Source organism: Odontesthes bonariensis, chromosome 20 (genome assembly GCF_027942865.1).
Source record: "Odontesthes bonariensis isolate fOdoBon6 chromosome 20, fOdoBon6.hap1, whole genome shotgun sequence".
NCBI classification, from domain to species: Eukaryota; Metazoa; Chordata; class Actinopteri; order Atheriniformes; family Atherinopsidae; genus Odontesthes; species Odontesthes bonariensis.
Window position 1 is genome coordinate 21,833,879 of NC_134525.1, and position 14,078 is coordinate 21,847,956.

At 40.7% G+C, this 14,078-nt stretch overlaps 1 protein-coding gene across 8 annotated transcripts in view; it reads right to left on the reverse strand.

The window, feature by feature from the left end:
* Positions 1–2,874: 2,874 nt before the first annotated feature.
* myom1b (myomesin 1b) overlaps positions 2,875–14,078 on the reverse strand; it is a 31,960-nt gene continuing 20,756 nt past the window's right edge. For 6 of the 8 annotated variants that reach the window (XM_075452885.1, XM_075452883.1, XM_075452881.1 and 3 more), the window contains 17 exons: positions 13,943–14,049; positions 13,800–13,844; positions 13,564–13,700; positions 13,315–13,459; positions 12,092–12,151; positions 11,799–11,866; positions 11,595–11,708; positions 11,048–11,135; positions 10,919–10,957; positions 10,717–10,822; positions 10,443–10,606; positions 10,268–10,304; positions 8,910–8,932; positions 8,631–8,686; positions 8,308–8,523; positions 3,758–3,893; positions 2,875–3,669 (listed from right to left, as the gene is read on the reverse strand). In XM_075452885.1, coding sequence (XP_075309000.1) covers positions 3,431–3,669; positions 3,758–3,893; positions 8,308–8,523; positions 8,631–8,686; positions 8,910–8,932; positions 10,268–10,304; positions 10,443–10,606; positions 10,717–10,822; positions 10,919–10,957; positions 11,048–11,135; positions 11,595–11,708; positions 11,799–11,866; positions 12,092–12,151; positions 13,315–13,459; positions 13,564–13,700; positions 13,800–13,844; positions 13,943–14,049 — 1,780 coding nt within the window. In that variant the 3' untranslated portion in view covers positions 2,875–3,430. Of the gene's footprint in view, positions 3,670–3,757; positions 3,894–6,679; positions 8,524–8,630; positions 8,687–8,909; positions 8,933–10,267; positions 10,305–10,442; positions 10,607–10,716; positions 10,823–10,918; positions 10,958–11,047; positions 11,136–11,594; positions 11,709–11,798; positions 11,867–12,091; positions 12,152–13,314; positions 13,460–13,563; positions 13,701–13,799; positions 13,845–13,942; positions 14,050–14,078 lie in introns of those variants that run through there. The other 2 variants (XM_075452886.1, XM_075452884.1) reach the window with 1 other exon arrangement.

Consider the following 14,078-nt stretch of genomic DNA (forward strand, 5'->3'; position numbering starts at 1 on the left):
CTCTTCCTTGAAAACGCTGCTGCCTTTGAGACCAACAACAAGCAGGATTGTTGCCGTAAAGCAGCATCTTCGGTCGTAAGCTATGTATAACGTCATATACACTTCAAATCCTTTAAGCAAATGAGTGGCTCTAAAAATCTAAAACTCAGCCATGGGTATTTTCTAAACATCCTCTTTCGAAAACAACATTCGAATTACTAGAGAAAAAATTATATCTTGAGATAAGGGCACGATAGGGCGTATAGCTCCATAGGACTCCATTCATTCTGGTCTCCAAAATTGAGCGCCCCACGTGGAAAGAGGGTGGAACTGCAACCAAAATCGCCTCGTTGGAAACCGGAAATGCACCGTGAGTGGCGAATCTGTACTATTATAGAATCTGTGGTAGGGCCACTCTGGGTAGGGGAAAGGGGATGCGGGTATCCCTTTTCCAACCCAGTTTAGACAAAATACATTCCAGCCGTTCCTCTCTTTGACTTGAATGTAATTACATATGGGTGCTTACACAAAGATAAGAACATAGAACTCTTGATCAACGTCGTCATCTGTTTAGGAAAATATCTCTTACACAAATGTAAATGTATAAAGACAAGTCCTGTGTTCAGCGCATTTAAAAATGAGTGGTCTTTATACAGTAAATCCTTAAAGTGTATGAAGAGTAAAAAGAGCAACAGGCTAATTGAAATAATGTGTAGCTTTGATTTGATTTAATGTAATGTAGGCCCTCCTCTCTCTCCCTTGCTATTATTTATTTTATTTTATTTCATGTTATATTATTTATTTTATTTTTTGACTGTCAATATGCTTTGTTACTCATGAAGACTTCCAATAAAAAAAAAAAAAAAGACAAAACCACGCCCACTTCCGCAGTACGGAAGCCTAGTCGGGAAGCGAGAGACTGACCCGAGAACGCGCAGCGCAAAGTCTAATGGCTGTGCTGAATTATTTTGAGGAGACAACAAATTTACACTGTTATACGAGCTGTACAGTCACTACTTTACATTGTAGCAAAGTGTAATTTCTTAAGGATTGTCCCATGAAAAGACAGATTAATTTTTGTTAAAAAAATGTCGACGTTGGACTTACTTCTGTGATATACTTATTGTCTGTTTCTTTTAAATGCTTTAATGCTTGCCTTTAATATCTTTTAATTGCCTCCCAAAACAAATTCAAGAATATAAAAAAATATGGGGCTGCACGGTGGTGTGGTGGTTAGCACCGTCACCTCACAGCAAGAAGGTTCCAGGTTCAACATAGCCTGGAAAACCAGCGCCAACTGCTGGACGGCAAAATGTTTTGCCTGCGGTTGGGTCTGGCCTCGAACCACTTTTCATTTTGAAAATACTGCCCTGAATCTGGCAGATGGCAACTAAACCAATCATAACGCAGAGATGTGTTTTGAATCAACGTGGGCGGGGCAGAGGGTTCTGGTGCGGGGTTTTGAGGGAGTGACGACAGAGCAGTGCGACGTTGGGCAGTGGAAGCGAACATAGACAGCGAAAGCACAACAAGAAAGATGGCGGCGGCAATGGAACAGCGCTCGTTTGATTCAGCCTTGGCATCAGTTTTGGAAGAGTCCCCTCCCACCAAAGCTTTCTGTCGCGCTTACTACGTCACAGTCAGTTGCGCTGATTGGTCAGAGCGTTGGCCTATAGGCACAGACACGGTTTGAAAGACAACGGGTTGTGCTCATCAACAATGTTCCGTTGTATCCATTGATCGGAGCCAGACTAAATTAGACATCCAATCCATTTAGGCTGGTTTATCAGGCTAGGTTCAACACCCAGCTGGGGCCTTTCTGTGGTGAGTTTGCATGTTCTCCCCGTGTAAGCGTGGGTTCTCTCCGGGTACTCCGGCTTCCTCCCACTGTCCAAAAAATCATGCATGTTAGGTTGATTGGCATCTCTAAATTGTCCTTAGGAGTGAGTGTGAGCGTGCATGGTTGTTTGTCTCGTTTGTCTCTATGTGGCCCTGCAATGGACTGGCGGCCTGTCCAGGGTGTACCCCACCTCTCGCCCATTGACTGCTGGGACAGGCTCCAGCCTGCCCGCGACCCGATCGACGGATTCAGCGGTATAGATAATGGATGGATGGATGGATGGATGGATGGATGGATAAAAAAATATGATGGGAGATAATCGCGTCTCAGAATCTTTAACAGAGAGTGGCGTAGTACACCAAACTACGCCGTCTGTCATGACAATTTATTAACATTACTAAACTATTCGGGTATGATAGGAGATAATCGATAGAATATTTAACAGAAAGTGACCAGTCAAGCACGCGAAACAACACTGTTATGACAATAAATTAACATGACTAAACTGACTGCTTTACACAGTAAAGTTACGATGGCGGGCGAGCAATGATAGCGTATGGGTAGCTGCTGCTTCGCGTCGGCATACGCGACTGCGGAAGTGGGCGTGGTTTTGTCTAAACTGGGTTGGAAAGGGGATACACGCGAAGAAAAATAGAAATGGGATTGGGCCTTAGTCTACTCGGGCAGAAATATGAATCAAGCATCCAGTCAATTAATACTCTGGGTCAAAGAGAGTGAATTAATTTTCCATGCTTTCTGTTTAGAGGTCAAAAGTCACAATCAGTATGCAGCCCTGCAGGTGATGAGTGATTTTCAGGGTTTGCCCCATGACGCTTCAGCAGGACAGATATTTGGCAGGTTGGGCTTAACGTGAACAATCAGGTGAAAGGCACTGTGCCACCAGGCAGTCCTAGAATAGGCAGAAGTAGGAAGAAGTGAAGCTATCTGAAGGCTCCGGACGGGGAAGCAGCCATTTTCATTTCCCTTATGAAACACTGTCAGATTCAGATTACTTAATGATGGGGTTTACCAAAACAATCTGAGATTGAGGAGCCTTTCGTTTTTCATAAAGGTTTATTGTTTTTTTGTTTCCCAAGAATCATCACTTTCTGGGTGTACCTTTTTTTTTTTTTGCTTTTACCAAGTGAAAGGTTTTGCAAAGTAGATTTTGGATTAGTCAAATAAAACACAAGTTTAATCAAATTAGAGTTAAACAAATTCAAAATTCCACATTGCATATGGTGCATTTCAGCTTATGAGACTGTGATCTTCTACAACTTTTTATGTGTCTATTTGAATGACTTCTGCTCCATTTCACAACAAGAATTTCTAATGCTTGCTTTGTTCTTCCCTTTGGAATGAGAGCTTTGTGCTACTTTAAGCCTCTCGCATTTTCAGGTACAATGTACAGAGAAAAAAAAAAAAAAACGTATCAAGATGAAAACGACACACAAAATAACGTAATCTGGATGTGTGGTTATTATGATCCTACCTATCCCGGGACAAAGGCATGAGTGGAATATCATTGTTGACACTTTACACAAGAGCAAGTACAGTGTCTATGTTACGATAAGCAAACATCAAACTTCTCTGCTGTATTCATCTGGTAATTTAAGGCCGTGTCTCAGCTTCCGGTTTAGGCTCCTCCACAGTGTCTGCAGGCTGTTCTGTGGCATCTGAGTGGTCAGCAGTCAGTGGTTGGTCAGTCAAATCTTTTTTTGCGTCCTCTGGTTTTTTTGAATTTTTTTGTACTGCTGTGACATTATCCGCAATCTTTTCTTCTAGCACCTTGCTATTGCTCTCCTCTTTGCCGTCAGTCTTTTCCATTGGCGCTATCTTTGCCCCAGATTCTGCAAGAGAATAATATCTGGTGAATTATACCTTTTCTGTACTGTCTCAGGAGTCACACATCCACCTATTTAATCTTTATCTTCCCACCCTTTCGCTTCTTTTTTCCAGTGACTGTGGATTTAATCTTTTCCTTTGGAGTGTTTGGGCCAAACACCACATTTCCTTCTGCATCAGTCAAATAAGAGGTCACCCCCAAGTCAGGTGTCCCCTCTATGATCTCGAGCTGAGAAAGGACAAAATGAAGCCATGTTATGAAGCGCTGAAGTCAGAATTAACCAACACAGCATTGATCACAAAGTAATGTCCATTACTTACCAGAAAGTTCACAGATGCCAGACCTACCACTGACTTCCTAGTGAATACATCTCGTGGTGCAAGTAAGCAAAACTTTCACAATGTAATACAAGCATTCTTATTCATTCTTATACAGTAATACAGTAATGAATGACATCAGATCTGCTCACTTTGTAGTGAGCTATGAAGTTTAAAATAATTTTTTTTACAGTCCCCGTAAATAGAGGAAGAAATAACCTTTTTTTGTGTGTCCACACCACACAACTCCATTTGTGGTGTCTTTTTTTGGTTCCTAAATCAGAGCAGCTACTCACCCAGTACGGTGGAAACCTTCTGTGAAGTAGTAGTATGTTTACAGGTCCTCATGGCGAGTAATTATTTATGTGAACACATAAATGCAGCACCAGCAACGGTTATAAATGATGGAAAAACAACCCCCATAAACTAATGGTTCAAATGGCTCCTCCGGGAGCTCTTGAGTCCCCATTTTCTTCAGCAAGCACTGGAAACTGTACGGTATGGAAGTGCCAAACATGCTCTGAAGATAAACAATTTCCTCTTTCTGTGGCTCCATGCTCTTTAAAAGTTGAGATCTGATTTAATTTCTCTGCAACTTGAGCTTGTACAACACTAATGACGATGTAAAGAAAAGATGTGGGTAAACTGTCTTTTGCTGACTTAAAAAGGAATCCAAACTAAAGATCTTACACTTTAAAGTCAGATAATATACTTTAGGTGGGTGGCTGTGCATACATTGTGGGCCCCATAATACTGAGGGTAAATGTGCTACTACTAGCAATTGGAAAGTATTTAATCAGCTTGTTTTAGCTACCCTTGGTATAAAAATGCTATTGGTCTTAGCGCAGGAAGAGACCCTATTTATACATGAGGGTGGGACTGGAGGGTGATACTTAAAAGTTGACTTGACAAAATTATCCATCTTTCCTGATATCTCTTTGATTATGGAAATATTTTCAGAGGAACCACAAGCACATTGAACAAAATGAGCGTCTCTAGCTAATACCAACATGATGAGTTGTGCGAATTTCTATAATTTATAGGAGGATTTATTTGGATAAATGAATTTGGACGGTCTGCTGGAACCAGAAATGTTGTGAAGCCAATATCTAGTGTTTCACCTTAAGAGTCTTCACCATTGGGAATAATCAGAATGATAACTGAGCATTTACTTGGCTGCCAGAGCTATACCAGCTGAAAACCTGAGAAAAATCTCAACACTAGCATTTTGTTTGGGGTGCCATGGGTTGCTGCATTCACTGTACCTCAGAAACAGAAGATTTAAACTCGTTTGTATTTGCTTTTCTACTTTGCTATAAAAAGATCATTCTGATGAGCAGTTCTATAGGTCACACAGAAATTGGAAATTCTTATTTTCAATTTGTCATTGAATATGCCAACATCCATTGGAGATTAAAAAGTAGCCCATATTGGCATCAGTTCTTGACATTAGCATCTTAAAACTTGAACAAAACAGGTAGGAATGGACTGACACTTACACTAGAGCTTACTTGTGTCACATAGTTTGATGATGAGATTCTTTAAAGTAGTATTAAGCTGCATGTCCCCCTTACCATACTTTAGTCTTCCTATCCAGTCTTTTAACAAAGTGGGCCAGTTCAATCTTCACAAGAATATGTCTAAGCTGTCTGTGGTCTAACTGCAGACAAGTATTTGACAATGAAACTGCCTGTAAAGTATTTTTCTCTTATTATGGTGCTTGGGCTTAGTTTGCGGTTTGTGCTAACTGTATGGTCTCTCATGCTTCATAAGTTACTGAGTGCGATTTGTATCCAGTTCACGTTTGTCTGGTGGCTGGAAGCTGTGAGACAAATCTCAATTAAGAAAGTAGTCTAGTTGCACTCTCACTTCAAGGGACAGAGCTGCAAAATCATAGTTTTCCTAGGAAGAGTTGTGCTGTCTCTGTGTTATTTTGACCAAAGCATCTTATAGACATTTCATTAAGGCCTCGGGAAAGTGTGTCAGCTTGTGATAAAGGGCATAATATGCCCCCTTTGATGCTGCAACCTAGCTGTATTATGTACAGCCTATGTAAAAAAAAAAAAATGCTCTTGGTTCACCTTCACAATTTACACTGAATGATCTTCAGTAAGGATTTCGTCTTGAAGATCATCCATCCATTTTCTATACCCATTTAATCCAATTCAGGGTTGCAGAGGGGCTGGAGCCTATCCCACCTGCCATTGGGCGAGAGGCGAGGTACACCCTGGACAGGTCGCCAGTCCATCACAGGGCCACACAAAGAAAAACAACCATGCACACTCACACTCACTCCTAAACCACCAACAACCACGACACCATCATAGAGCCCCTCCTGAAGATCAATCAGGTGTTATTACCATATTATGGCAATCAAATTACATGAGAAATGAATCAAAAGATACAAACAACAGTGTATATTTTCTCAGTTTAACTGCTATGAACTTGTTTTTGTTGCTCTGTTAGTGTTGATCATGAGGTGAATATCAGAGCATCAAAACATATCTGAACCAGGGTTACAGCGGAGGGGGGTGGGTTGTCTCCATGCTCGATGTAGATCTTCAGGCTGTCCAACTCCAGAGAAATTGTGACTGGGAGGGAAAAAGTGCACCGAAACTTGAGTGTGGATTGTGAGATGTGAAAGGTGGAGGGTTGAGACCAAAATGAGACGACTCGTGAAGGAAAAGGAGGAGGAAGTGGGGAGTACATGCTTTTTTTTTTTTTATTAGTCTCATCAGGAAACACAGGAACAGGCAGTGAAGCTATAACCACTATTGTTGATATTAACAGTGATATCACAGTCTTCATTGCAGGGGCATTGATATCACTAATACATTGTGACCATTAATGGTGGACTGTGATGGGCGTGTCATGACAACAGTGGATAACATCGATAGTAATGAGCAGATGCTGGGCTGACGTACAGTTTTTACTACAGACAGTGAGACAAAGTGATGTCATGATTACAACTAAAGTGACTGTGAATAAGATGGAACAAACTCAAATCTAATGAAACTGCACATGTTTGACTCCATTTGCTACTAATTTTGTTTACTTCCAAAGTGCACCATCAAACACAGCCTGAAGCTCAACGGAGGCCCGTAATATGAAGCTCAAACTCAGGGCACTACTGTGCTGTCTGACTTGAAATATGTGAACAGTCTGGATCACACTAGATTATGTCGTGAAGCTGCTAATGAACGCAGGTTTTATAACACAAAACATGTATCCAGAACTGCATATGTGTCTCACATGAACTGTAATGCAAAACAAATATAAGGAAAATTTAAATATAATCCAAGCTCCAAGCTGCACAGTTGCTGTGGCCAAAACTGGGAAGGTAAGCTGGCAAAAAAAAACTGCGTCATGTGAACGTAAATGAAAATGTTTATCACTGCCACAAAATGAAGTCATGAATACATCTGTCTGTAATTACAACCGAGTGTTCAACCTAAATAATGTGTTGCAGGTGTTTTCTATAAGGCAACTAAGGCAAATTGAAGCTTTTTTTTGAGCTGTAAACTTGGAAGGCTTGGGAACAAGTAAAGAACAAACAGAAATAGCACAATTCAACATAACCTGCTTTTGAGCAGCTTAAGTTACCATGACGATGTATGAAGTCTTTCTGAAAGCCGGAAGTTGTCTCACATTTGCTATAAATGCTGCTTTATAGAACAGGCCTCAAATCTGTCTTGCTTAGTTACAGTTGTGACAAGGATTTTGTTAACTGTCGGTCTGAAGTCGTTGCAAGATTTTACCCATGATTTAATAAGCCTAAAGTTGGAGTATAATCGAAAATTGCACGAATCAGTCCTAAATCTTGTAAGCTTGGTCAGCGGGAAAGTCCACAAAATGAGTAGCAAATGTAAAAACATTCATATTTCTAACAGACATTCCACACTAACGTTTTCAGTGACATAGCATTGCATCTGATCAACACCACACTTTGACACCATTACCTTTGGCTTGTCCTTGTTAAGTCATATTTGATTTCACCTTCCTCTGCATGCCACAATTTTACACAAGAATAATTTGCACCAGTTATATCTGAAGTTGGTACAATACCACCTATAAACCTTTGTTAGATTTGTTAGCGTTGGACCAAATGTGTTCACATCAATTCATAGCTGAACTCTAGATTTCTCTCTAACGTTCAGATGGAGCACCTCTCGAGTTTCTTTTAGACTACATGGAACATTTGATACTTTCTCAAGCCCTTTTTTTTCCTTTTAACCAGTATTTGTCATTTACAGATATTTACGATAAGACTTGGACCGTTTTTATTTTTTCTTGCCGCCCGCCTCGTCAGGGATGAAGACACTTACGGTGAAGTCTCCGCTCTCCGTGCCGTACTTGTTCTTCACCAGGATGCTGTACTTGCCAGAGTCCGACGTGTTCACGGCGGTGATGGTGAAGCTGGCAAACTTGCCCGACTCAAACTTCAGGATGCAGTGCTCATCGGATGTGATCTCCCTGTCGTTCTTCAGCCAGGTGACCTCCGGCACAGGGTTGCCCGAAATGTTGCAGGTGAGATTGAGAGCCTGAGGCGAGAATTTTGTGCAACATGTGCCAATAATATGACTTAAAAATAGGGCAGATAAAAAGGACACGCTGTGCTGTCCACGTTATTTCTGCTGAAACAGTTTACCTTGCCCTCCTGTATAGTGACCACATCAGGCAGGCCTCCTGCTACTCGAGCACGATCTGAAAACAAAACATTTAACTCAGTTGTTTAAATTTGATATTTTTTTGTAACTTTTAGAAATAATGGTGTTCCACATACATTTAGTGTAAAGATAAATCCATAGCCTATACTAGGGTAATGCATTGTAAGAACAGCATGAGGTCGATTAAAGAGCTTGATCTGCTTTAATTTCCCAAACGCAAATATTAGATAAGTGAAACCAGTGCAATTTCAAAAACTTACTTCTCTCTGCAATAGCAGCAGCTCTGAGAATGTAGAAGGAACAGGAAACAACAAATTAGATCAAAGGTGCTGAGAATCAGAGGTGATGTTTGAGACTTAAACTACAATCCAGGTTTCCTTTAAATCAGGAAAACTGTTACGGAAAAACATCACTGACATCATTTGTAGAGCTTCACATATGCTCACATTGTGGCCACTTTCTCGGGTACATTGCAAACCACAGAACTGTCTTAATTCTTCATGCCAGATACATAATGGAGCAGCAAACACTCTTAGATTTTGAGAACTTGTAACTGTGCAGGTAATTTGAGTAAAGTGAAGCCAGACTGAAATAATACAAGCTGTGACATGGTGAGATATCATCCTCCTAAAATGAATCAGAAGATGAGTACACTGTGGCGATGAATAGCTGAAACAGGCCTGTATCAATACACAGAAAGCCCCTGATGCTTAAATGATGCTCAGTCGGTGCTAAGAGGTCATAAAAGATCCCCTAAATAATTCTAGCAACACAGAAAAGCCACAGTGGGCGTCAGTTTCCTGTTCTCAGATGACAGGAGTTGCACCCGGTGTGGTTTTCTGCTCTTGTGACACATCTGTGTTGTGCGATAAGAGATGCTCGTCATAGCTTCATTGTGGGTTTTGAAGTTACTGTTGACTTTCTATCGGCTTGAACCAATGTAGTTATTTGTCTCTGACCTCTGTCAATAACAAGCCATTTTCAAACTGTTAGTGTTTACTTGGCCACGTACACTTACAACATAATCTGATAATGGTGGAAGGTGCTAATCCACGGACCTTTGTGAGCCCTTAGACCCTTTAGGCAAAGAAATCTCTAGTTCAATACTCATCCTTCACAATATTTTCAGTAATGAGTGAACTTTGTTTTACTTCTCTCTCGCTCTCAATTCCTCACTTTTCAACTGCTCTCACCTGCCAATGGTTAGGTTTAGGAGTTAAAAAGAATACGGTTTGAGTTAGGTTTACGGGTTTAGAAAATACATGGCTAGACATCTGATAAAAAATCGACGTGGTTTACACTTGACACATTTTTCAAGTCATGCCTCAGAAGTCCCATCATGTCATGTGAAAACTGCCTGACAGAAAACAGCAGCTTAGAGATACATGACCATCTCACAGTTTACAACCGCCGTTTGTAAATTGTCCCTCGCATTCCTTCTCCTCACCATTCTGATGTTTAGTTTGAACTCTTGAGGATGTCTAAAAGCCTAAACGCTCTCAGTTTTTGCCACATGATTGGCTGATTAGATATTTGAGCAGCTGAACATGTGCACCATGTTAAGTGGCTGAGGAAAGCTAACAATGTGATGGTCACTGAGCGGTTCGTAGTAACTTACTTGAGTCGCTGGAATTCTGCAAAAGCATCATCAAATGCTGCAAGACAAAACCCAAATACAAGAATTTGATTCTCATTTAGGGGCAAAGAAAATCTTCTTTATGGTTTGTTGGTGTGACATGCAGATGAATTAGTCTACTATAAAACTATGGTCTGAAATGAACTGATGCACTCACCTTGACCAGTGAGGTCCACGGTCCTCCTGAGGCCACCCTTTCCATCATTGAACTCGATGGCATATTTGCCCATGTCTTTCTCTGTGGGCTCTGTGATCTGAAGCCAGATCTGATCTCCGACCACACCGCTCTTTATACGGTCAGAGAAGGCAATTGCAGAATCCCTGACAGAGAGCGATACAGAAAACTCATGCAGTGCAGACCACTGTGTGAAACACAAAACCAGAAAAAAACACATGCCAGAAAAAACAGATACTCGCTTGTGTAAACCCACTTGTAGTGCCATGTGACTTGGAGCAATTCGTTATAGTAGCTGACAAAGGTGTAGAGTCGGATGCCCTCATCCGTGCTCGTGATCTTTAGTGGAGTGGAAGAATTGGCTGCAAACACGACCACAAAACACAATTTCAATACTTAACTTTTGCTAATTATGAATCAGTTACAACATAATCTGCACACTACATCTTTCCTCTTACCAATAAAACTGAACACTTCATTCATCAAGTCTTTGAAACCTTGAAGAGAGGAAAATATTGTTATCTTATGTGACTTATTTTCCTGTATCTATTGATTTACTTTGTCAGTGTCTGACAGTGTAAAGTTACCTTGATCTGTCAGATTCAGTGTGGAAGTGTCCTGCCCTCTGTCATCCTTCAGAATAACCTCATACACACCAGCATCCTTCCTGGAAATCTGACAGGGAGAAAAGCAAAGTCAGATTTAGTCAAAAATGACCAGCAGCTTGCAATAGAAGCTGATGATGAATTGGAAAAGGCAGGCTTTTCACGTGTGACACAAAACTTAAAAAAGGAAGTCGTCAAACAAAAAGGCAAATTCAGAAGTGGCTTTTGTCTCATGATCCCCACTTTAAACGTTCATTGATCCCCTTAAGAGTTCTCCAGACTGTTGGCAAAGTCAGTCAGTATTTCTAGTGCTGGAATTCGAAATTAGTAAAATGTAAATGTTTTAAAAGCCCCTTTTCACTTATTTAGTCAAACAATGAGGTGAAAGATGCTCTTAAAATGTGAAGTATCCATATATTCTTGTATAGCTATATCTACAGTCACATATACCAGTGACATAATACAAAAACATGCATTTAAAAATACATGCATTTACACTTTATAAAGGACTTTTTCCTAATTTTCTCACCTGAGCAATCTCCAGCTTCAGAATTCCCTCTGTGAAGCCAAGATTCTCGTCTGCTTTGATCTGGTGTCCGTCTTTGTACCACATAGCTGTAGTCTCCTTCTTCATGTTGCCAACCTGAAAGGTAACACAGCAGAGGGATGCAATCACAACTAAACACAACAAGGAAAGAGAGCAGACAGAGAGATCGCTAACGCTCCGGCTCACCTTGCACTTGAGCACGACGCAGCACTCTGGTGTCACCTCGTAACCCAAGTACTCGATAAAGTGAGGACCTGGAACACGTGTGCTGGTTATAATGATAACAGTTCTAGCAATATAAAGGCACATTTATGGTTATTCCTGCCAAGATGTTTAGTTGATTTATCAATACACGCCTTCTTTGATTTTTGGTTAATCATAAAACTTAGGAAAACGAGAAACTACCTTTTTTGTGCTTCTACTTTGATCAAGAAAAAAAACAAATAACAGTCGCATAATTGTTAGTTAGTGTGCCATACCTTGCTTTCTGAACCATTCTTTTCTCTGGAACTCTGATTCTTTCTGAAGCTGCTTGAAAACTGTGAATAAGGAGAATATAGCGTTTAGTTTCATGGTTTTAAGTGACAATTCATTTATTCATTTCTAACAATAAAAACTGGTGACACCCGCTTGGCTAAATTAAATTATATTTTAAATACAGCTGCAAATGAACCATACTGTTCAGTATGGCACAGTCGCCATGACAAATTTAATTTATCATGTAAAATGTGTGACTTCAAGTATGGAATGGAAGGATGTTTCGTAGTGCAGCACCCCTCGGTGCTGTTCAACATAAATAGCATCAATTTACAAAAGAACAGCCAAGATATTATTTGGTTTACTGCCAGCAAATTTTAGCCAGTTTCAAACTGCTATTCAGGCTTAAAAATCAAAGCTCAATGTGAAGATGATCTTTGCTAATGTCACTGGCATTTTTAACCCTCTTGCCTTAATCCATGCATTGTTGTCGCAGCTATTACTGTGACTTGACTCCAGGAGACATAAGAATTATTCATGTTCACTTTTTGTTGTTCTGCACCAATGTAAGATCCTGATGCTATTTACAAAATCTAGTTCTGATTGATCAAAGTGTTGAAAAGATATGACAACAGCCAAGGTGTGTTGAATGAGTTGGTGCCCAATGTTTGATTGGAACTCTGTAAAAAAAAAAGGTAGAGGTGCAGTGTTTGCCTGTGCAGCTTTGCTGCTTGTCGTTGAAAGAATGTATGGGACATGATTTGTAAAATATTTTACTGCCCCCTGGTGTTTAGACGTTACCACTGCTGAGCTCCATTTCAATGCCTGCTGAGCACGATAAGTCTAATAGGTTTAGAAAAGCTGATATATCTACTAATAGAAGATGAATGAGCTGCATTTATGAAGTCCTTCAGGACATTTTCTACTCTTGTTGACTACCCAAAGCACCTTGCACTATAAGGCACATTCATCCATTTCCACACACGTTTCCAGCCCATTTATACAGTGTTTTAGCCTATTCAGCACCTTTTCTCTACAACACACACAGTCTCGGACTCTCATAGCATAAAAAGCAATGTGAGTTACAGTGTCTTGCCCACAGACAGTTTTATGTGTGGGCTGGATAAGCTGCGCTTCACCACTCAACATTTCAACTGGAAGACGACTGCTCTAACTAAAATCATTTCAAACAAAGTTGTCAAAGGATTTGCTAGACTGAGCATACCGTCCCCAATCAGCACCAAGCTGGACTGGTTTGTAGCTTTGCCATCCTTCAGCTGGAAGGTGAAGGTGCCCTCATCTGCCGGGGTCAGAGACTCCATGACCATCTCAATTATACCAGTGTTCTTGTCAAAGTTCATTTTGTATTTCTGCAAAACAATAAACAGAAATCTTTGAGGTTTTGAGGTCACGCTAAAAACACTATTAGTGCACAAAAAAAAGCCATAACCGCTTTAAAAGGATTCTTACTGACCTCCCCCTGAGAGACGAGATTATCATTGAAAACATAATCGACTTTGCCGTTCGCTGACATCTGCGCCGCCTGCAGCCAAAAGCGTACTTTCCCCTTCTCCAGCAGCTCCACAGCTAGGTCTGACTTCAGGGGAATAACTGGTGTGGAGAGTGATGTGCACAAAGAGTGAGAGTTATCTCAAAAACAATAAAGAAAAAAACTATCATGTCATCTATGAACATTTTTGAAGCACTCACTTGGGAATTTGTGGTCATGACTGACCTCCAGCAGCCTCTTCAACTCTAATGAACAACAAGACGACAATAGATTGATGAACGGGAAGAGAAAAGTAACAACCAATCTCCTTCTGATAGACAGATCTCACATCTTTGTAACCCACCTTCCTCAGAGAGAGTGTAGCTGGCTGAAGCACCATCAGTGTGGGTGACCAGACATGAGTAAATGCCAATGTCCTCCTCCTCGAGAGAACTGAAAACAACTTTGGATCTGCAGAGAAACCAGAGTATTAAAGTGGA